This window comes from Ricinus communis, chromosome 8 (genome assembly GCF_019578655.1).
Source record: "Ricinus communis isolate WT05 ecotype wild-type chromosome 8, ASM1957865v1, whole genome shotgun sequence".
NCBI classification, from domain to species: Eukaryota; Viridiplantae; Streptophyta; class Magnoliopsida; order Malpighiales; family Euphorbiaceae; genus Ricinus; species Ricinus communis.
Window position 1 is genome coordinate 17,728,001 of NC_063263.1, and position 24,344 is coordinate 17,752,344.

The following is a 24,344-nucleotide window of genomic DNA, read 5'->3' on the forward strand; positions in this document are numbered from 1 at the left end:
ATCCAATGAGTACAAAAATTAATTTGATTGTTCTTTTAGGCCTATATTATGATAATGAGACAATAAAATTTCATCTATCACCAATAATATTTTATATTAAATATGTAGTCAAAAAATAGATAAATAAAAGAAAGGAGCAAATGTGTCCATGACTATTGTGAAAGTTTATTCTCTAACATATAATTGATCTATAGGTAAAAAGTTATAATGATTCTATTTCTAATCCATATTTCAAATAAAATAAAATGGTAATATGAAAAATGATACTAATATGAATAAATAAAACTTAACCACTCCATATATAAGATTAATAGAACAGATAAATAGTATAGAAAGGGCATTAAAAATAATTATGAGAAAGATATACTTACCACAATAGAAAACAAAAAATGAAAACCCAATATAATCAAGTTGTTGATGAAGGAGACGGAATCGTTATAAGAGCCTCATGGTTATTGCCTAGAGGCTTCTTCATGTAAATGCCAATAATGTTGCACCATGAATTATAAAATAAATCAAAACCTAAAAAGTTATTACATAGGTAGATGATTATCATGGAGATGCTTAGTATTAATTAAATAGATAGATTCTTATAAGCAAGAATCTGTATATGGAGATGAATTTATTATTAAATGGTACTATCAAACTATATAATTAAAATGGTACATAATTAATTGGACAAGTCCAATTAATTATCAATATTTATCTTGTAGTTACTATAGTAAATATTTTTCAATGGTATAAAATTATTGGACTAAATTCATTTCCATATTCTTTTAGTTACACATTTTTAATATTTATTAAGTACTTGACAGCCCTTTCAGACTCTCTTTAATCCCATCTCAATGTGTAAAAAGCCTATGAAAATCAAGGGAGTTCAACTTGTTCACCTATCTCATTGATGTCAATTTTCAATTCTTTTTCTTTTCCTTTTCCTTTCAATCCAATATATAATTACTAACAAACACAATAAACGGTAGGATGGATAATGGTGTTTAAAATCAACAGTAAATGTATAAATTAATGTCACAATACAGAAAAATTATTGTATTTTAATTTCTTTCTTTTTTATATATGAAAATTTAATGAGTAACGAGTTATATTCATTTTTTTAGATTTATCATAAAAATAAAATTTCATCTAATGCAATACAAAAATAAAAATTTGAACTCAAAACTTTCAACTTAAAAAATTAATCGATTTTACTATCTAAAATTAATAAATATTAATTTAAATTTTATAATAATATCCATTTATGAAAACAATAATTACATAATATAGGGTGGCTAATAACATCAATATAATACTACTTGAATCGGTATTATTTATTGACAAAAAGGAAAAAGTAACTCTATTATTCCTTGATAACTCCACCAATAACGAAATGAAATGAGAATTTGAATGGGATATAAAAAGTAAATATTTAATTATTTTAACTTGATTCATTATAACTTACAGTATTAACATTAGACCTCAAAACTTATAAATAAATAAATAACAATTAAATAATTAATGCTTAAGCTTTTTCTTTTTTTAATGTTAGTAATTTTGTTTGATATACTGTTAAAGGATTTCATGGTTAACAACCTTACACTATATTCTTGTTGACCCTTCCATGCTTATAGTAAAGTTGGTTCAAAGTAATATATATGTATATACTATCATTTTCCGTTGACCCTTCACTAATATTTTTGTAACTGATAAATCATTTTTCTTTTAAACTCCTCATGACCCAAAAAGTTACTAAAGTAAACAGTATTTTACTGTTTAATACAGTAAGAACTGAGATTAAATATGTTTATTCCTTAAAAAGAGAAAAGCTTAATCAGATGTTAGGCTCGAAGATAAGCAGAACAAAGACCAAAATAGCATAAAAGGCCAAAAGAGTAGGCACTTAGCAGGGTGGCCACTGCAAATCCGCCGGATAAAACAGGAAATACAGAGTATAATACGACACCGTTTCCACATGAACGTCAGCAATAGTACACCATTATCCTTTTTTTAAAAAGAAAAAGAAATAAGGGAATTACTGTCATAAACCTGCAGCTCTGCACTGCAGCAACTCCAAACAAAACGCAAAGCCCCTCTCTTTCTCTTTCTCCCTCTGAAAAAATAAAATAAATAGCAGTTGTTGTGTAGCTGTTGTCTGGCGCATCCCCATTTTGAAAATCTCTCCCTCCAGTCCTTTCACACACTACTTCTCCTTCTTATAATATTCAACTCTTCTTCTCTCCTTTCGCTTTCTCTTATATAAGTACTCCTCCTGTTTTCTTGTTTCTCGAATTCTTGTTTCAGAGAGAAAGAGAATCGGAAGTAAAAAAGAAATGGCGGTGAGTTCTTCTTCTAGAGGAAGCAGAAACGCAGAGTTACTAGTTAATACTGTTCCAAGGAAGTTTAAAGACAGAGATAATGATACAACAACAATTCCTTGGGTCGAGCCTATGCCCAAAAGCCAAAAGAGAGTCCCTGTTGTTTACTATCTCTCTAGGAATGGTCAGCTTGAACACCCTCATTTCATTGAAGTTCCTCTCTCTTCTCCTGATGGTCTCTATCTTAGAGGTATACATATGTATACTCGTACATTCGCTAATCAAAACCTTCCGTTTAGTTACTTTCTCCTTTCTTTTTATGGTTTCTTTGTGCAACTTTCTTTCTTTTTGGGCTGTCGAGAAAGTTCCTTTTTTTTCTGTTCGTTCTCGGGGAAAGAGATGGAAATTGGGATTTATGTCTACTTAATTTTGAATTGGTCAAACATTATACCTTTTTGTATTTTTCTCGCATTTTCTTGTAAACCAAACGGAGCATTGTTAGAAAAAATATAATGTCTTGCTCTTTTCGCAGATGTCATCAGTCGCTTAAACGTCCTTCGTGGTAAAGGCATGGCTAGCCTCTACTCCTGGTCATCGAAACGGTAAATATGATACTACACAACGCCCGTTTTATCTAATTACGTTGTTTTTTTTTCTTATTTAAATCTCATCTTTTTATTTTTTTACTCACCAGGAGCTACAGAAACGGCTTCGTTTGGCACGACTTAGCAGAGAATGATTTTATCTATCCAGCACACGGCCATGAGTACGTTCTCAAAGGATCAGAGCTTCTCGATCCTTCTAACAGACCACTACTTCCCGAACCGACGCCGTCGTCGATGTCTGTTAAACCATTAAAACCGCCGGAGATTCACAAGTCATCGTCCAGTGAAGAGTCAGATTTTCCAGTGATTACACGGCGAAGAAACCAATCCTGGAGCTCTATTGATCTCAATGAGTATAAAGTTTATAAAACTGAGTCGTTCTCTGAGTCGACTCGGAAACTCGCTGCTGATGCGTCCACTCAGACTACTGATGACAAGAGGAGGAGGAGAAGGCTAGTGAAGAAAGACGAGGAAATTGAAGAGAAGAGTCAAGAACCGGAGGTTAATAGAGAAGAAATTGAGATTTCACCTCCACCGTCGGATTCGAGTCCTGAAACTTTAGAGTCTTTGATGAAAGCTGATGGACGGTTGATACTAGGCAGTGGTAGTAATGAGGAGAGTCCAAATCCGACGACCGAGAACTATGGAAGGATTAAGGCGTCAACGGTTCTGATGCAATTGATCTCTTGCGGTTCTATTTCGTTTAGAGATTGTGGGGCCACTGCGGTTAAAGAGCAAGGCTTGTCATTGATTGGACATTATAAAGGCCGGTTGCCACGTGGAGGAGGGAGTAGGGTAGGGACGTCGAAGGAGTTCTTAAATTTTGGAGGGGTAAGATTGGAAGATAAGGAATACTTTAGTGGTAGCTTGATTGAGACTAAGAAAGAGGAGGTGCCTGCTTTGAAGAGGTCGAGTTCTTACAATGCAGATAGGTAATTTATTATAATTACATAATTTATTTAATTACAATTATTTAGCGAAATTAGTGTTTATGATTCTTTAATTTCATTAAGTTTTGATTAATTTTTACCTAATTTAGTACAATGATCTTGCTTTTAAAGCACCTAAGGTAGAAAAATTTGTATTTGGATAAAACGAAAAATCATACTTTATTGTGGACAATTCTAGCCTTAGTAAGGGTTTGTTTGACACTGGAGTTGAAATTTTTTATTTTATTTTATTTTTTAAGTTTTAAAAATTATTTTTATAGAAAAAAGAGTAATTAATATTTTTTAAATTTGACAAAAACAGTGTAAACATTAAAAAAAAATTAATATATTAAATTAAAAAAATTCTAAATCTATTTTTTTAACACCCAACATCTAAAATGGGCTGTTTAATGCTTTGTTAAATAACTGTAGTATGTATTTTGTTGCTATTTACTTGAGAGTTTGATGTATGACGCAGCAAATGTTTGATTCGAAATACAAATAAAAGGTGCCTCAATCTATGCTTACAAATTGCATCTTTTTTTGGTTCCTTGCGTTGGGATTCTTTTGTCAGAATACATATGATCCTTTTTGGCTTGAATTGAATGCAAGATTTGTACGGGTTTTTGTACACATGCATCCAGCAGCTAGCCATAGCTTTTTTTCCACTGATCTCTGTACAGCAGTAGACTAGTAAAAAGCTTCAGAGCTGGCCATACATACCATCCGTAATATGTCTTGTCTTCATTCATCTTTCCTATATAAACTAGTAATTCATGACTTCCATTCATTAAATTCTGATGAATCCAAATTAATGATGGGGCCTCTCTGTTTCTGCTCTCTGCATTCTGCTCCATACTGGGTTCAGAACTGAGAAATTCTCCCTATATAGGGACCAGTAGATTAAACTATTATTATTTGATTTTATGAAGTTCGAAGCATGTGAGGCGTTTTGAGTGAGTTTAATTACTGGTCACATGATCTGTAATTTTCATTACTTCCTTTTTGTTTAATGGTTCGAATTAATGAAACAGGAGCTCCCATTTGCATCTGGCGGAGAAGGAGGTAGAAGGAGCGAGAACCAAGTGCATTCCAAGGAAGCCAAAGGCAATACCAACCAAGAAAGAGACCCACATTATTGAAAGCAATGTTACAAGTCAACTTGGGAGCAAAAGATTTGAGATTCAGCAAGTTGAAGATGAGGCAAAATGAGAGCGTTGAATTTAACCTCAGCTTTGTAAATGTGGTTTTAGTTTAGTGGTTAAGCAATTGAAAAACGAAGAGCAGAGCATAGTCAAAAGAAAACAAGGAAGTTAAAAAAAATAAAAAAGAAGGGAATAGGGTAAACGTGAGGCGGACTGCAAATCATGGCACGGCGGTCCGTCCAGGGCACTTACATTGAGGGTTAAAGTGAGTTAATGCTTTTAATTCGTTGGATGTCGTAAAATGTCCATTTGAGTTTGGAGCTTTTTGAGGGTAGGGTCAATGCTACATGTGCCTTAATTTCGGTGATTAGGTGGTAAGGTAAATCATACTAGTTGTTTTAAGTCTTTTGAGACACAATCCTTTTGACTCAAAGAACATGGGAAATGGAGTTTTGTCCTTGGCAGTGTCGTAACCCTTTTGGCTTTGATTGTTTCAAAGCAACCACGTGAGCAATCTAAGGTTTATCAAATACTTACCCGGCTGTTGGGATTTGCCTTGAGAGGTATTTCATGTTTGCCGGGAAAGTGCAGATGCAGCTCCTGCAAGTTACGGGGCCATCATCCATGGCGAATTGTTCAAGTGGGAAACTCTTCTCTGCCATTGGAGTAACTGAAATCTAACGTTTATGAATTAAACCATGTCATCTCTCTTGATATTGGCAAATTTATAAAACTAATCCTTTGAACGGATTGAGGGAAAAGTAGAAGAGAACAATAAAAAGAAAAAAAATTATTATTATTACTTTTTATATTTTCTCTCTGATTAAGAAATAAAAAAATCAAAGTGTTAAATAAAAATAAAATTCTTCCTTTATTTTGTATCCATCCAAATAAAAATTATAAAAAAAAAGAAAAAAAAAAGAAGAAAATAATATTCCTCAATGGAGGATAAGCGATGTGCACTGTCTAAAATCAGGCAAATTCTACCATATGGATACATTATTAAAATTAAATAACAATAACAACAACGATGGTAATAATAAATAAATAAATAAAAAGAAACTCTGATAAAATATTTCTTTTGAAATGGTAAAATTATGCTAAATATAATTTTATATTTAAATAGAAATATAAAAGATGAACATATATTATCATTTAAATATATATTTACTATTCAAAATGAATAAACAATAAATTGATGTAGAGCTATTTAATATAATTTATATATTAGTTTTTTAAATACTACTATGTTACTTCTCATTGTTAAATTATTTTTTATTATTGTAAAGAATCTGGAATTTCTGAGCTTGATGATAAACATCAAACCCTATCAAGATATCTTTGCTTGGAAGATCTGAACCAATGATATGAGTCCATAACTTTAACCTAATTCTAACTTTGCTTCCAATTCTAGTTCCAATCATGCAACTTAAAAGGACCAGAGTATTAGTGTCATAAGCTCCTCACTCACAATTGAATTCAAAAGCCAGTAGTTCTATACTAAATTATATATACTACAATTATTATTATTTTAAGTATAAATAATAATATAAATTAAATTTATAAATAAAATTTAATAGATTTTTAATATTTTATAATCATTTAAATATTAAAAAAATAATAAATAAATATTTTTAAGTATTCCTTATAAAAAAATATTTTAAGATTGTAATAGTATAATAATATTAAAATTATCTTTAAAATATTTATTAATAAACTCTTAGTATTATATCAATTAATATATAAATATAGTTGATATTATTAATTTTTAAAATTAAAAATTATTATATAACTAAAAATAATAATTTATTAGTTAATTATTAAAAACTAATATATTAATTATATAATATTAAAAATATAATTAAAATATTTTTAATTATTTTATTAAAAATATAATTTATAGAAAAAATTATAAAAATATATACAAGTTTGAATTTCATCCAAGAAATCAATATACATATGAAAATAGAAATGCTACATGTCAAATGACACATATCAAAAATTATGTCTCAAATATATATATATATATATATATATATATATATATATATAAATAAAACTTATGGATAACGGCTGAGACAACAAACACAATCCAAAACTAGAGCGGGCTTTTGTTCTTACATGGCTTTAGGCTTGAAATTTGCAAATTATGGAGAAACTATGTGACAGATAATTCCTGATATCTGAAAAAAGCAAATTTCCTTTCTAATGGACTCTGCATTGTGTCCTTACCTCTCATGTCCACATATCTTCATTAATTCAAGGTATAAATGGAGAAGAGATACACATTCTGTAAGAAAATATACTCTTCGATTGCTTTATTATAGACTTTAATGTTTCAAATGATTATTCTGTTTCAGCTTTCATAAACAGCTTTTTTCAGCTCCCCACAGTACAGGAATTGGTCCATACAAACACAAATTTTCGAGTCCAACATGTTGGGCAACTGGGGTGACAGGAATTGGAGCTGGAAATTTGTCTGATGATAGTTCTTCAAAGGGAAGTGAAAATGGTTCTCTTTTGGGTTCTTTTCATGAATCTACTTCAGCAACATTTGGAACTCTTGATGCTGAAATTACTCCCGAAACTATTGATTTCTTTGTTAGTGATGCTGAGGGTGATCCTGATTGCCCAACCCCAGGCTACTCTTCAATTGAGCAGGCACTCAATACTCTACGCCAAGGAAAGGTTAGTATGTCTCACCTCTCTAACTAATTTATTGCGAGAATTCCCTATATACTAGTCTTATAACATAGTGTTGTACTTGGTGGTTTATTTCAGTTTAATGGAAATTATTTTTTCTATAATGTAAAAGTAGCAGGAATTCATTGATAATAATATTGTCAAATTTGTATAGTTTGTGATTGTTGTAGATGATGAAAATGGGGATATTGAAGGAAACCTTGTGATGGCAGCATCACTTACAAGTCCCAAGCAAGTGGCATTTATGGTTAAACATGGGTCAGGAATTATTTCTGTAAGCATGACTGTGGATGATCTTAATAGGTTGAAGCTTCCTCTAATGTCACCCGAGAGCGAAGATGAAGACTCTTCCGCCCCCACCTTTACTACCACAGTGGTATGATCCATCATTTGAATGCTAGCCTTGCATGTTCCAGGTTTCCTTTCAGAGATGACTTTATTAGTACTGCGTTAAACCTTTGTTTCTCTCTCTCCAATTGTCCTGTTTGTCCGTTTAGGATGCAAGAACTGGGACATCTACTGGAGTATCAGCAGCAGACAGAGCGAAGACTGTTGTTGCTCTTGCATCTCCTGAGTCGAAGCCAGAAGACTTTAGAAGGCCAGGACATGTGTTTCCACTCAAGTACCGAAATGGTGGAGTTTTAAGGAGAGCTGGTCATACTGAAGCTTCTATTGATTTGTTAATTCTGGCTGGATTACGGCCAGTTTCTGTTCTTTCAGCAATTGTTGATCCAGATGATGGATCCATGGCTTCTTTATCTAGTTTAACAAAATTGGCTTTAGAGTACAGCATACCAGTTGTCTCAATTACAGATATAATAAGGTAACACAATCATTTCTGGAATTATTCATCACCATAATCTTGAGTTACCTGTCTTCGACTTTCTAAGTTATGTTCTTTTTTGGATTTTTTTCTTTTCATATACAGATATCGGAGAAAGAGGGAAAACTTAGTTGAAAGAACTGCTGTTTCTCGTTTGCCTACCAAATGGGGTCTATTTCAAGCTTACTGTTATCGTTCAAAATTAGATGGCACAGAACATATAGCCATAGTGAAGGTAAAAGTTTGCTCTTACAGTTCTTTTTCTTTTTTGGTAATTGTTGAAGGGGAAAGGGTCGTCAGGATTCGAACTCTAATACTGGTACAATGGCTACCCTTTACAGCCTTTGTTCGCTCCCCTTCAAGAAAAAATAATTTCTATCTGGTTCTCAGTTTAAAATGAACATGAACAGGGTGATATTGGAGATGGAGAAGATGTTCTAGTAAGAGTACACTCAGAATGTTTAACTGGAGATATATTTGGATCAGGTCGTTGTGATTGTGGGAACCAATTAAATTTGGCAATGCAGTTAATCGAGCAGGCTGGTAGAGGTGTTGTTATTTACCTTCGAGGCCATGAAGGAAGAGGGATTGGCCTTGGTCATAAACTTCGTGCCTACAATCTACAAGATCAAGGTCATGACACTGTCCAGGCTAATATTGAACTTGGTTTAGCTGTTGATGCTCGTGAATATGGGATTGGTGCTCAGGTCAGTTTGAAAATGCCTTACAAATGTATGTATGAAAACATTTTGATAAAACATAAAATCTTTACATTCTGCCATCGGTGCTCATCAAAGCAGTTCATGCAAGTATGCAACTAAGAATTGATGTCCTAAAAAGTTTCTTTCTTTAAACTTTTTGATGGTTGCAGATACTAAGGGACGTAAGGGTTCGGACCATGCGACTAATGACAAACAACCCAGCAAAATTCACAGGTTTGAAGGGATATGGATTGGCAGTAATTGGAAGAGTTCCAGTTTTGACACCAATTACAGAGGAGAACAAGAAGTACTTAGAAACAAAACGTACAAAGATGGGTCATATTTATGGTTCTGATTTACAAGGACCATTAACTGGATTTATCAACCCAGATATAAATAACAGCACAGATTCACCAGAAGAGGAGTGACAGAGGAAGAAAAACAACATGTTATAAAAAGTCTACAATCCATTGGAGAAAGGCAGTTTGCTGTTTTGTGTGATATACAGTTTTTTAATGATTTTTTTTTTTTTGTATCAATTTTATTTCAGTTACAACATACAATTTATAAACACATGATACAGACAATAAAGTTCGCAATGAAATTATTCTTATTTTCCCTCCTTATATATATATATATATATATATTATGTTTGCTTAATTAACATTATTACCAGCAAACTGGGTTACTTTTTCAACTGAAAATATGGGCTATAATATAAAATTCAACTGGTAGTGTATGGTGCCTGGTAAAGGTTTATTTTATTTTATTTTTATTTTTAAAGGCTTAAGTTTTTGACAAGTGAACTAAAATTTGGTTAACCAAAATAGGCTCTCCCCACTTTGACAAATAAAACAAAAATTAAATATTAAATAAAGAAAAATAAATGCATTGGACAAATATCAGTAAAACTGTATAATATTGGTGTTTAATAACATTAACTCAGATCATTCCAAACTATATAGTCATCACGTAACTACCCTCCATCTCTGACAAGACCATTTTCTTTGCTCTCTTACATATAGCTATTGATACACTCAATCTCATTTCTCTCATTTCTAGCTTTGCATCAGCCACCAAGTCTTTAATTTTAGTGTTAGGCTTTTTATATAGTTTTGTCCTTAAACTCTTTAGCTAGTAAAGTCGTAGTGGCCTCCTATTTTTGTACACCTTATAGTAGTTTATGATCAGGTTGTAATGTTTTTACCACCCACGACCCACTTCTACCATCCTGTGAAATAAATAATACAAAAGGGCAGCCATCATATTTGCTTTTAGCCCTAATTATGAACTTCTGGTTAGGGTTCAGTTTCAGGTCATACTCTTTAGCTACATTATATCTAGTAACAGACCGTCTAGCTTCAATGGCATTGCTAAATGTCATGCCTAGCATAAAATAAGAATATTGTCATCAGCTTTATATTTAACCCTCTTTCTACTTTGCCTAAAAAATTATGTGTCTGTATCAAACTCTTCCTCACTTAAACTATCATATTTTGTCCCATCTTCAACATCGACACTATTTGCACCCTCAACATCAGGTTCAACCTTACCTGCACCTTCATCATCAGGTTGAAGCTGGCTTGCAACCTCAACATCTATTTGTACCTCGCTTGCACCCTCAATATCTACTTAAACCTCACTTACACCCTCAACATCAGGTTCAACCTCATTTGCACCCTCAAGTTTATGTTGAATCTGACCTACAACCTCAGCAATTACTTGCATCCTTGTGAACTTTTATTGAACTGTTGAATTATGATGATTGTTACAGAAGACTAAGAATTCTGAGTTCATTTTACAAATGTGATGGCAATATATACAATTATGCTGAGATCCATTCTAACGGTTATTCTAACGGATAAATCTAAAATAGGTAAGGGAGAAGTGACCTTTCCTGTGCTTCTTTCTCCCTTGGTAAGGGATGAGAAGCCTGCACAAGCAACCTAGCTTGTGCAGCCTCTGAGACCATACCCCCCGACCCTCTTCTGTTTTCTTCAACACTCCCCCTCAAGTTGGGTTCATATAAGTTTATTGAACCCATCTTGCTGAGAATTGAGTGATGATTCTGTTTGTCAAGAGCTTTTGTATATATGTCTGCTAATTGATCTTGACTCTTGATGTAAGGCGTTTCAATTTCCTTTTTTTGAACCTTTTCTCTGATGAAATGGCAATCGACTTCAATGTGCTTAGTTCTTTCATGAAACACTGGGTTTGATGCTATGTGGCGAGCAGCTTGATTGTCGCAATATATTTTCATAGACTCTTTAGTCTCAACTTCCATGTCTTTGAGAACCTGCTTGATCCAAATGAGTTCGCTAGCCGTAGATGCCATTGCACGGTATTCGGCTTCGGCACTTGATCTAGCAACCACGCTTTATTTTTTGCTTTTCCATATCACCAAGTTTCCTCCTACAAAGACACAGAATCCAGTGGTTGACTTTCAATCACAGCTTCCAGCCCAGTCTGCATCAGAAAAACCGACTATATTAGTAGAGTTATTTTTCTTCATCCAAATTTCTTGTCCGGGTGTTCCCTTAAGGTATCTGAGGATCCGATCAATGGCTTCTAGGTGGCTGATGCGAGGGGTATGCATAAACTGACTTACCACACTAACTGCAAAAGAAATGTTAGGCCTAGTGACAGTTAAATAAATCAAATCTCCTACCAAACGCTGATAATGTCCTATGTTGATTAAAGGTTCTCTGTCTTCTAAATTGAGTTTAATTTTGGTTTCCATTGGAGTGATGATAGGTTTAGCTCCTATTTTTCCAGTTTCCTTTAATAGATCAAGGGTATATTTCCTTTGAGATAGAAATAAATCCTTGCTGGACTTTGCCATTTCTATGCCTAGAAAATATGACAGCTGGCCTAGGTCTTTAATGTAAAACTCTCTTTTTAGACTTTGTTTGACATCCTCTATCCCTTGATCATTGTTCTCTATTATTATAATATCATCAACATACACTAAAAGAATAATGGTGTGTGTGTGAGTGTGTCTAACGAGCATAGATGAATCAGATTCACATTTATTAAAATTAATGCTTAATAAAAAATAGCTGAGTTTAGCATACCATGCTCTTGGGGATTGTTTCAGGCTATAGATTGCCTTCTTAAGCTTACATACTAGGTAGGTGTATGAGGTTGACTTATATCCAAGAGGAAGAGTCATGTAAACTTCCTCTTCTAAATTTTCTTGTAGGAAGGCGTTCTTGACATCCATTTGGAATAGATTCCAGCCCTGATTGATTGCTATTGAGAGTAAGATCCTGACTGTATTCATCTTGGCCATTGGAGCAAAGGTCTCTTGATAGTCAACTCCGTAGGTTTGAGTGAAGCCTCGGGTTACAAGTCTGGCCTTGTATCTTTCAATGGTTCCATCACTGTTGTACTTGATCTTGTATATCCACTTGCATTCCACAGGTTGTTTATTTGATGAAAGAGATACAATGCTCCATGTGTCATTTTTTTCGAGGGTCAAGAGTTCTTCTTCCATAGCCTTACACCACTCGGGGTCGGTGTTGGCTTCATAAAAGTTTGTAGGCTCTGAGTGATTTGAGATCTGACATAGATAGTTGCGATATTGGTTAGATAAAACATTGTACGAAATAAAATTTTGAATTGGATATGTCACCATATGAGACGCATAGTCTCTAAATTTCACAGGTAGTCTAGTTTATCGACTAGATCATCTTAAGGAAATTGCTTCTTTTGTGACTTCTTGAGATGGGTCTTCTTGTGTGAGGTTATCTCCCCCTGAAGGAAGTAGCCTTAAGACGGAAGGGGACCGCTCCTGTTCAGAACTGCTAAGAGAAATATCAGAGTTAAGCAAAAATAAAGACGGGAAGGAACTATAAGTGAAGTCAACACTGGTGGGGTTGATGTAGTAGGGCTCACTCTCGATGAAAGTGACATCTCGAGAGACATAGGTTTTGTGGGTCAATGGATCATAACACTTGTATCCTTTTTGAGTGGAGGAATATCCGAAAAAAAGGATTTTAACAGAGCTCTTGTCAAGTTTATGTTGGCGTGTAATATGCACATAGCACACACAGCTAAAGACCCGGAGGTGACCTAATTCAGTTTTCCAACCTTTGAGGACTTCTAAGGGGCTCATATGCTTTAAGGTGGCAGTGGGCAGTCTATTAATGAGGTAGGCGGCGGTTAGGAGGGCATCCGACCAAAAATTAGAAGGGACATTATTTTAGAACAAAAGGGTGCGAGTGACATTAAGGAGATGGTAGTTCTTTCGCTCAGAAATGCCGTTTTGTTCGGGGGTATTAACACAGTGGTTTGATACATAATGCCATGTTGTTTAAAAAAGGTGGAGAAATTGTGATTTATGTACTCTGTACCATTTTCAGAGCGAAATTTTTTTAACTTGGCATTATACTGGTTTTTTATGAAATTATAAAACTCTTGGAATCGCAAAAAAACTTCATTTTTTTCTTTTAATAAATAGAGCCAGGTAGTGTGGGAGTAGTCATCAATAAAGGTAATAAAATATCGAAAATGATTATATGAGGTAACGGGGGCAGTCCCCAAACATCAGAATGTATTAATTCAAAAGCGTTTTCAGACATGCTTGAAGACAAGAAAAAAGGTAGCCGAGTGTGCTTAGAAAATTTGCACACATCACAATGACTAGAGTCCAAGATGTAACAAAATAATTCATTGAGAACATGGTCGGAGGGATGCCCAAGTCTCCGATGCATGAGCATGTCTTGGGTGGATTTGGTGGTTACTAAGCATTTCTGGGGAGAATCAAGAAGATAGTATAGGCCATTTTCTAGGTGTCCTTCACCAATCGTCATCTCGAAAATTCGATCCTGAAAAATAACTGAGGATGGTGAGAAAATAACATTACAATTTAAATCACGAGTAATCTTACCAACAGATAAAAGATTAGATTTAAATTCAGGCAAAAATAAAATATTCGTAAGGTTGGAATTAAATAAATTTGTGGTGCCATAACCCTGAATTTTAACTTTATTTCCATTGGCCACTGTCACATGATGGGAGTCTCTGATAGAGTGAATTTTTTGTAATTTTGCAGGGTCCCAGGTCATATGATAAGTAGCACCCGAGTCAATAATCCAAGCATTTGGATTAGATCTAATATTATTTTTAAATGACTGTAAATTTATTTGAACCAAACCTGACCCATCGGGTTGAGAAGACCCAAACCCGTGGGGCTGCTGAACCAAGGCTTGGAGTTGGGCCAGAATGTCCTGCATTTGGGCCTGTATAATGGGCACGGGCCTGGCCGGATAGGCACAGTGGGCGGTGAGTTGAAGAAGTCGGATGGGCCTGATGCAAACCTGGGCCAAGCCCAGATGAGTGGGTCAGATCCAAGGAATGGTGAGGCCGGGTCGGGTGGTCGGGTCGGGTTGCCAAGTTGCATTCGGAGTCGGGTCGGGTTGAGGTTGAGTCGGGTCGAGGAAATCCTAGAGTGTCGGGTCGAGTTTCGGGTTGGGGCGTCATATAATTTTCTACATATGACGCCCCAGCACCTAGAAACGTACCCTTCATTCTAGGGTTTTCTTCTCTCTTCCCTCTGAATCTTCTTTCGCCTTTCTTCAAGGCTCCAGGCCCTTCCCACCCCCGATATGGTATTAGCTGAGGATGGAGGTGCCAGCAGCCGTCACGATGGTGGCCCTGCTTCTTGCAGTGGTCACATCGTTCGATGGCGCTCAGTCCTCCCCTCTGTCGATCTTGGTCGTGACGGGTGAAGTAAACCTGATTGTCTGTGCTCTTTGGAATGCTGTTCATAGTATTCCTTCTTGTTTCCTCGTACTGAATCGTTGCTATCACAATGTCTATTGAGGGCAGTTGAGAAGCAAGAAGGATCTGTGATTGTAAGCCCTCGTAGCTTAAATCCAGACCCGTGAGGTAAGTATAAATTAAATCCTGCTCCGCTCTTCTTTGTAACTCTTCAGGGTCATTTGATGGTGGGAGGTAGTTTTATAACTCTTCCCACCTTGTTAAGATTTCCGTTGAGTAATATATATAATTATGCTAAGATCCATTCTAACGGATAATTCTGAAATGGGTAAAGTAGAAGTGACTCCCTTTCTCCCTTGGTTAGGGATGAGAAGTCTGCACAAGCAACCTAGCTTGTGCAGCCTCTGAGACCATATCCCCTGACCCTCTTCTGTTTTCTTCAACAATCTCCACCAACCTCACATACACATTCACCATCAAAGTGCCCCTCACCAGAACCTGCACATCAGTTCCTTTCTTTCTAGCATTATTATTAACATACTTGTCACCCAAAACCTCACTCATATCTGGCATATCCTCATAGTATTCAAATTATCTTCTGCACCACCCAGATAAGTTGGAATTACTAGCTTTACTTCCTCCTACCTCACCATCTTGTGCTCTAGGTTGAACTCCACTACACCGTGTTCCTATATAGCTACTCTTCTCATCTTTTATATCAACATCAATTAATAAATGCGACACATCAACTTCATGGTGTGCATAAATATGCATCACATATACTTTCTTTGATGTTCTAATATACCTAGTCATTGTCATAATCCCTTCATCATTTTTTATTGAAAAAAAAAAACATTTTCTAAACTTTTTTTAGGTTTTAGTACGTATGTCTTGGAGACGTTTGGTAGACCTAAGTCTACTTCCTAATATAAGGGTAAAATTAAAAAAAAATCAATATCCAAGTTATAATGCTTTCACTGTCACCTTTAATATATACTAATATCGTGAAAACACCAATCTCCCTGTATAATCTACTCCATCATGGAAACTGTATATTAAATTAAAAAAAAAAATTGAAAATGAATAAAATCAAAAAATAAAAATATTAAACTATTCAAAAACTAATATTTTCATCATAATACACTTTAATTTAATAGTAAAATTTTAAATTTGTATATCTTTTTCAATTACGAAATTCAAATGTACAATACATCAACCACTTTTTTTCCTTTTCATACACTTGATCCTTTCTTTAAAGCTTAATGCTCTTCTAACAATGGCTTTTCTCGTAGAAATAACTTGCAAATTAGGATTTTTCTCAGATCGATTTCATTTAGAAGGAATAAATGAGAAGATTGAGAGTGTTTATTTGCAAAATTAGGAATTGCAAATCTATTTCTCGTTAAACCTTAAGTAGTTGGCGCCATTTTACCGCCACCTTATTTTTTACACTTCCACAAATACTCATTGGGGCCCACATACAAAGTGGGCAGGTGTCAAAGAATGGAAAGTTGGACCAACTGAGCCACATCATACTTAAGTAGGCGGAGTTTAAACTTGTACTACCGAAGGCTTGTATGTTTTTTTTTTTTAAAGGCCTATAAAGAATAAAAAATAGAGACATTTACATAATATTATTTTTATGGTGAATTTTATTAAAAAATTTTATAAATTTTATTTATATGGTTATCTTTACCTGCATTATAATATTTTTTTAGTATTTTTATTGATATCTTTTTACTATATTTTTATTATTATTAAATATATTTTTTTAATTTTATTTTAATTATATCTTTATATATTTTAAATCTAATTGGTTTATTTTTAAAATATTATAATATATTTTTTAAAAACAAGCATCTTTCATGTTATCAATGTTATAAAAAATATGTAATTTTATTCCATTTACGAATATCAAAAATAATATATATGAAATAAAAATAATAAAAATACTTCATATGGCTAATTTTATATTAAAATTTTATAATAATATATATTAAAATTATATTTTAATAGTATCTTATGGTTATATTCTTAGTACATTTTTTCAGATAAAATTTTAAAACATAAATTTATAATAGATATTTTTTAGATATATTTTTACTTTTTTCAAATGAAATTATAAAAAAATAGAATAATATATAATAAAACTAAATTTATAATAATATAAATTAAAAATAATATCTTTCAGTAATTTATAATTATATTTTTAATATTTCTTTTGAGATTTTTTAAAAAAATTTTCATAGTTTATGTTTTATTTTATAGAAACTATTTTCTTCATTTTATCTAACCTAAGACACTAATGCGAACTATATCTAAGTAAAAAGAAAAGCACTATGGCAACCATTTGGACAATTCTCGCAACACAGATAAACGATGTCGTTGGATCCATAGCCGAAATAAAACGCGTGTCCATGTTAAGTATAGAACCAGCCAAGGAGAAAGTAAAGTTATAGACGTCCGATTATTGGGACCCGCTAATCACAAATATACAATATACTCATCGATCGAATCTCAGCCGCTAAATAGCTGCACCTCCACTGAACTTAAAACTCTCAAAAACCACCATACACTTGCTCCACTTTCAACCTCGACTCTAGGGTTTTACCGTTTCAGTCCTCAAAAACTTTTCCTTAATTTCTCTGCACTCGCCGGCGAAACAACAAGAAGAACAAAAAAGAAACAAACAGCGGCGAAAAATGGCCGCACCTGAAGCCCCTCTGTGCTATGTAGGCGTTGCTAAAGCATCCCCTGCTTTTCGCCTCATGAAACAAATGGTAACACTGTCTGGTATTTGATAATTAATGTGAGTGCTTGTTGTTGATTTTGTTATATAAATTGTAGGGATGGGAGGAAGGAGAGGGGCTGGGGAAAGACAAGCAGGGGATCAAAGGATACGTTAGAGTAAAAAACAAACAGGACACTACAGGTAGTTACTTTAATTTTTTTTTTCTTTTTATACATGAAGCAAATCGAAACAATTGAAACATGCAAACTGTGTTTTGCAGTTACTTTTCATTCATTACGTACTTTTTTTCTTTCTAATTTTTCATATAAAATTTGAAACAGGTGTTGGTGTAGATAAGCCAAATAATTGGGCATTTGATACTACTCAATTTGATAGTATTCTCAAGAGATTGAAAGTGGTGTGTATGCTTGTTTCTTGATTGAGCTATTCAGATTTTGATTTCTCACACTTGTAATATGTTATGAAATATAAGCAATTTGATTGCAACCTTTTGTTGTATTCAATTGACAGCAAGCAGCACAACCAACTGATGAAGGTATGACACTTTGGAATTTAAAGGCGAGATAATATCGCAATTGGGTTTCTAATATGTAATTGTTGTTTGAGAAATATAGTGTCTGTACTGAATACAGTTGTTGAGAAGGAGAAGGATAATGAAGAAAAAACAAAGACTGGTTTATCTAGTGATCATCACCAGGAGCCAGTCAAGGCTACTCGACCACAGGGAAGGTTGGTGCAATTATATTAGCTAGTTTTGTTTGTAGGTGTAATTTGAACTTTTATAATCTTGTATGTGTTTCTTTTTTTCTTATATATATATATATATATATATATATATATATATTTTTTTTTTCTATTGCTTGTCAGATATAAGAGAAGGGAGAGAGGGAAGCTTGTCCAAGCATATTCTTCAAAGGATCTTGAAGGAATTTTAGTAAGTTCGGAACTTTGGTGAAGACACACTTGTTAAATATTAAAGCAGGAGTTCTGATGTGCTCAATTTAGTGTGGTATATGATACATGAGAATTGAGATTTGTTATGGCTGATATGATAGATACTAGTTAGTATCTCATCCATTATCTACTTAGGAAAGTTAAATTCTAAATTTTCTACTCCCAACAAATGTTGGTTTCGCTTTTCAGTATCTGTTTTAGCTTAGTTTGCGAGCTTTGCATTGACAATTCACTTTTATATCCTTCATTGGCTGTCACAATGTAAAGCATGAAGCTGAGGTATCATTATTATATCACGTAAGCTTTTCTGAGATGTTGTAATAACAAACTGTTGGCTATGATGTTCTTTCTGGATTAAACTTCTAGTCTGGCTTTCATCTTGGATTTCCGGTAGTATGTATGGATACATATACCTCGATTTGAGAGCTTGCATTGATTTATGCTAGATCATATTTCAGGTCTAGCTTTCAATTTGTATCTGCTTGTGATAGTATGTCTGGACACATGTACCTCAGTTTGTATCTGCTTATTTACTCTGGTCTAAATTCTGTTCATTGCTTATTTACTTTGGCAATTATTTTTTGGTGCAGGTCAAAAAGGTTCAGGACACAGACCCTATTGTAGATAATGAACTGCAGTCTGCAGAAGCTTATGAGACTGAAGCTTTGTATTCTGCAGGTAAAAGAATTGCATATGGAGCTAAATAGGCACTAATTTTTTTTTCTCTTTTTGATATATTAGTCCATGCAATGTCACAGCTGTAATTTTATTATTTATTTATGCTACTGCTGCTCTTTTTATATATCTCTTATCATTTATTACTAAAGGCTTTTGAAATGCCTGATCATAGTCAAGATATAATGCTAGATTAGGTTATGATGCTTGATTAATTAACCCTATTGCTTCTCAAGGCAATGTATGACGATTTTGATCATGTAGCATAATGAAAAAAGTGAGGTACATTTGATGTACGTTTTTTTTGATATATTTATAAGAGAACTCACTGTGCTTGAAGTTTATTGTTCAATTGTTGGCCAGTGTTAGCTTTTCAACATCTGGTTACTACTTCAGTTTGCATGTGTCATTGGCGGGGCAAACCAGTTTAAATTTGGATCTTGCCATTGTTCTAATTACTACTTCATACTTATGCTTCGCTAGACTTTTCTAGTGTGCTCAGTCATCTTGGCAATGTTCTGGATGTCTTTGCATCTAAGTCCACCCGATATCTCCATACATATGCGCACTGTGCTACCTGTAAAACCTTTTAATTTTCTCAGCAACTACAAGTAATTGGCTTAGGTATGGAATAATAATCCAATTATTTATTTAAGAGGTAACCCAAGTCTACTGTCACAGAATGCAAAGCTGAAGCTGTATCTCAAGAATGGTGGGGCTATAAATCTGGGTTTGTCTCAGGAGGTTTTCTTGGAGCACAAAGTAAAAAGAAATCAAATAGAACTGTAAATGGTCAAAATCATAATGAGAGGACTGTCTTTCATGAAGAAGATCAAGAGAACCTCTATAAACTTGTCCAAGTATGTCTCATCTCCGAATTTTTCCCTTTGAAGTTCTCTCTCTCCAGTTTGCTAGGTTTTTGTATAAATATGGTAAAAGCATCTCTAATGGCACGCTTTATTTTAAAGAGCATTATTTTGCATAATAAAGAGCATCTTAAGGAATATTTAAATATAAACAATAAAATTTCTATTCAAGTCCAATAGATTATTTATATTTTGCTATTTGTTTTATTTTTATTTTAATAAGTGTTAATGGTTATAATTTCTCTTTTGTTTCTTTTTTAACTTTTGCTTATAGAAAAAATAGAATTAAAAATACTAATTAATAAAGTATATTGAAGTTTGTAGTGCATTTATTAAATCAAAATAGAGACTGAAATTTTGCTCTCTAAATGTGGAGAGTCAAACCAACTCTTGACTTTATATTTAAAAATAAAGAGTTTATTGGAGTTTTATTTTATGAGTGACTCTTTAAAATAAAGAACTTGACATTTATACATAGTGCATAGGAGACGCTCTAACCTAAATAGGCAAGGGAAAGATATATTTGCCATTCTCATATGACATATTCAATGTCATGAATTTTCTTGTTTGCTCCTATTGAAACTTCCAAAATTACCATAGTTAAGTATAGTGAACTGTAAGGTGTATTTCACTTGTTATGTTACATGCTTTGGAAAAAGTTTGAACTTTGACTAGGGCATGTTCGTAGTAGTATTATAGTAATATTATGGTATAGGAGGCCAACTTAGAAACTTTGGCTTCTTACATATGTTCATTATCTGCTCCATCAATTTTTAGGATAATGCCACAGCTGGAAAGCAAGGATTGGGCATTAAGAGTCAACCAAAGAAAATAGCTGGTGTTCGCTTTCAGGGAAAAAGGACATCATTTACTGACAGTGATGATGAGGACTCTGCCGACGAAGACATGGATTCTGCTGATTATGATTCCTCAGTTGAAGAAAAACATTCTGACACTTCAGTAAAGGAAGATTATGACGAAGGAAATGCTAGTAATGAGAATATTGCTCATCTTAGTTCCTCAGGAAAACGAAAACGCGACAACACTCCAGAAATGGAAAATATTGACAAACAAAAGTTGAACTTGAAAAAGCTCTGTAAACGGCTTCTTCATCAGGTAACAGCATGCAACATTGCTAGCTATATAAAATTATATCATGGTTTCTCTCTTATCAGTTGCATATTTTAGTAATTATTTTGTTATTTCAGGTACCTGAAGAGTCACTAAAGCTAAAAAAGCTAAAAATTCTTATCGAAGAACATTCATCTTCTGCTTTTTCCAGTTTCTCTTCAAAAAAAGATGCTATAGCTTACCTGAAACGAAAGGTATGAAAATGTAGCTATCCTTGATGAATGATGCAATTTATGCCGAAGTACTTCTGTTTTCGTAGTGCAGTCCACTTATCTTATATATTTTCTTTTTAATGTATAATATATAAACTGATCTGAGATAACATTTGCAATTTCTTTTCCTGCTGCTTTCTTCTCATTTGTTGAACCAAAAGTGTTTCCAAGTAATTTGAACTGAAAATTTTCATCAAGTATTTTCTGTTTTGAGAACAAGATTGGTCAAAGTTTTCTCTGCATCGACTTTCTTCTCTCCAACCTAAATTATTTTTTGCCTGTATGATTCTGTTCTGTTGTGACATTTTCTCTTATGGCTGCAGCTGGAAGGCAGTCGGAGATTCTCTATAGAGGGTAAAAGAGTGAGTCTCAGATGCAGGAGAGGCTGAAATTTTGGTCATGCATTCAGCTGCCTGTGCGGATCAGGTCTGCAAACTACAGCTGAGACAATTTTTAATCAGATCTACATACAAGATTCAGTTATTGCCATTTACGTGTTTTTTTATAAATATTCTTAATTTTTAATTATCAGGCCATGTAAAATTCATTGAGGGTGTCGGCAATTGGCCGACTGTATCATGAAATGGTCATCATAACAATTTTGTTAAGAATAATGCATTGATGATGAGGAATATTTGTATAAAATAGAAGTTTTATTATCATGTACTAGAACAAATTATTCTTTTTGGTATTATGCACTTATTTTCAGTCTACCACTGGACCAGTGATTTTGATGATGAATAACATATCGGAGAGAGACAGAGGGGGCACTGGCACCTTTTCTGATGTATAATACATGCTTCTACTAGTCATCTAATTTTTAGGCCCTTTATTAACACAAAATGCCTTAACATTTCTTGAAGAAGGAGTTTTGTTTCCCTCTGGATGGACATTATTTCTAGAATGTTACAACTATTGGATATGGTTGAATTGCACGGTTTTCTTTGCCATGTACTTGCTCAGAAAAATGATATCCATGGAAGGGCAAAGCCTCCTTTATCTGCTCTTTTCCCACTTTGAACCGTCTTTGTGACTCTCCTCTCAAGTAGAAGTCTAACAACTCCTTCCTTGATCATATGGGAGGTTGGACCAGCACTTATCAAAATCCCATCTCATACTTCCGTCAATTTTTTATTTAATATTAAAAAAATAATATTTAAGATAATATACATTTGTCAAAGACAATATTAAAATATAAAGTATTATAATAATTTATTATTTTTTAAAAATAATAAATTTCAAGATTTTTCATTCAAAAAATTAAAATTTTAAAAAATGCCGGATCCTGAAAGGTAATAAATATTTTAAAATTTATAGATTTAAATTATTTTTTTACTAGTTAAATAATAAATTAAAGGTAGATTTATAAAATCAGACAATCCAAACGAATCCTGAGGCTGAAGACTCATATCGCCAGCTTCTCTGTGTTGAAGCTGAGTGTGATTAAGAGGAATTGAAAGAGAGAGGTGATTCTAAATCAAAGCTTCTAGTATTACAAGGAATGTGAGTCAGAGTGCAATATGTACCTGAAAAATATGAATATTGATTTTTATATGTGCCATTCTCTACAATTTGCAAATCTTTCTCATAAAAATACAATTTAACTTTAAAAGTGACATTTCTAAGTCCATTACTGAAATTTTGGACGGCAAAGCCACGTTATACACAAGGTGGTGAATTGCCCTTTATTTTGCGAAAAATATTCATACTTTAATTATTATTGTAATTAATATTCATTTGACCCTTACATTGATACTTTACTTACTTGGATTTTACCACTTAGTTTGTATCTAAGTAGCACAACGGGAACACTATTTATTCGATTTCCTGTCAGTTTTTATTCTTAATTTCCTCCATATTCTTGCATCATCCTTTTATTTACTAAAATTATTCCCTACTTGTGGGCTTTCTTAATTTAATATTATACTAATTATTTATATTATTGTTATTATTATTTTAATTATAAATTCTAAATTTTTTAATGTTTTATAATTATTTTTCATAATTTTAAAATGGTAATTACTTAAAATATTTTTAAGTTACTTTCTTAATAGAATTTATGAAATTTTATTAATTTAATAGATATAACAATTATTCTAAAATCAATTGGTTTATTAATTATATTAAAATTAATAATGAAATATAATTAATATATTTTTATTAAAATTAGAAATTATTATATAATCAAAGTTAATTTACTAGCTAATGTAATATTAAAAATATAACTAAAATATTATCTGTTAGAGTCATGATTTTTTTAGTTAGCAAAATAATTCATTATTTAATATTATCCAATAAACATAGAAATTAGATGTTTAAAAATAAATACAATACCATAAAATCTTATATCTTGATTTATTAATTTTATATCATTAATATCCTCTCAAAATTATGTATAATCAATATTAAACATACAATTAATATGCTATTTTTATAATTAAAAGTCATTGTAAAATTAAGAAATTAATTTATCAATTTTAATAGAATCAGCATTATTCAAGAAATAATCATAATAATAAGTGTCAAAATGTATCTGTAAGTACTGCATATCTATATATAAATATTATTATAATGAGATGATACAAGGGCAAAGCTATCTCTCTCTCTCTCTCTCTCTCTCTCTCTATATATATATATATATATATATATATAAATAGATAGATAGGAGATCTAATGAAGCAATATTTATCTCCAACATGCAATTTATTTATTTATTTTTAATAATAAGTAAGAATGTATACAGTTGGACCTACTCGAGCTTGTGTATCTTTATTAGTGGCACTCAAAGCTAAAAGTCAAGTCCTCAAGCAGTATA

At 32.9% G+C, this 24,344-nt stretch overlaps 3 protein-coding genes across 6 annotated transcripts; all 3 read left to right on the forward strand.

The window, feature by feature from the left end:
- Positions 1 to 2,079: 2,079 nt before the first annotated feature.
- Positions 2,080 to 5,799, forward strand: LOC8262035 (protein SOSEKI 5). The gene is made up of 4 exons (XM_002534307.4): positions 2,080 to 2,559; positions 2,842 to 2,911; positions 3,004 to 3,846; positions 4,878 to 5,799. Exons 1-4 carry the CDS (start codon positions 2,325 to 2,327, stop codon positions 5,053 to 5,055), a joined length of 1,326 nt encoding a protein of 441 aa, XP_002534353.2. The 5' UTR covers positions 2,080 to 2,324; the 3' UTR covers positions 5,056 to 5,799.
- Positions 5,800 to 7,062: 1,263 nt separating this feature from the next.
- Positions 7,063 to 9,828, forward strand: LOC8262034 (monofunctional riboflavin biosynthesis protein RIBA 3, chloroplastic). Of its 3 annotated transcripts, none has more exons than XM_048378754.1 (7): positions 7,063 to 7,252; positions 7,349 to 7,676; positions 7,846 to 8,067; positions 8,189 to 8,514; positions 8,620 to 8,749; positions 8,925 to 9,246; positions 9,386 to 9,828. In XM_048378754.1, the coding sequence occupies exons 1-7, from the start codon at positions 7,197 to 7,199 to the stop codon at positions 9,568 to 9,570; spliced, it is 1,569 nt and encodes a 522-aa protein (XP_048234711.1). In that variant the 5' UTR covers positions 7,063 to 7,196; the 3' UTR covers positions 9,571 to 9,828. The 3 variants fall into 3 exon arrangements, with proteins under 3 accessions (XP_048234711.1, XP_002534352.2, XP_025015753.2); XM_002534306.4 differs by having other exon boundaries at positions 7,065 to 7,252; positions 8,925 to 9,221; XM_025159985.2 differs by having other exon boundaries at positions 7,136 to 7,280; positions 7,372 to 7,676; positions 8,925 to 9,221.
- A 7,614-nt stretch (positions 9,829 to 17,442) lies between these two features.
- On the forward strand, positions 17,443 to 22,191 carry LOC8262037 (G-patch domain-containing protein 1). Of its 2 annotated transcripts, none has more exons than XM_015728462.3 (11): positions 17,443 to 17,719; positions 17,787 to 17,871; positions 18,012 to 18,088; positions 18,202 to 18,226; positions 18,306 to 18,420; positions 18,559 to 18,625; positions 19,236 to 19,323; positions 20,002 to 20,180; positions 20,964 to 21,302; positions 21,395 to 21,511; positions 21,853 to 22,191. In XM_015728462.3, exons 1-11 carry the CDS (start codon positions 17,642 to 17,644, stop codon positions 21,916 to 21,918), a joined length of 1,236 nt encoding a protein of 411 aa, XP_015583948.2. In that variant the 5' UTR covers positions 17,443 to 17,641; the 3' UTR covers positions 21,919 to 22,191. The 2 variants fall into 2 exon arrangements, with proteins under 2 accessions (XP_015583948.2, XP_002534350.2); XM_002534304.4 differs by having other exon boundaries at positions 17,457 to 17,719; positions 18,324 to 18,420.
- The last annotated feature ends 2,153 nt before the right edge of the window (positions 22,192 to 24,344 follow it).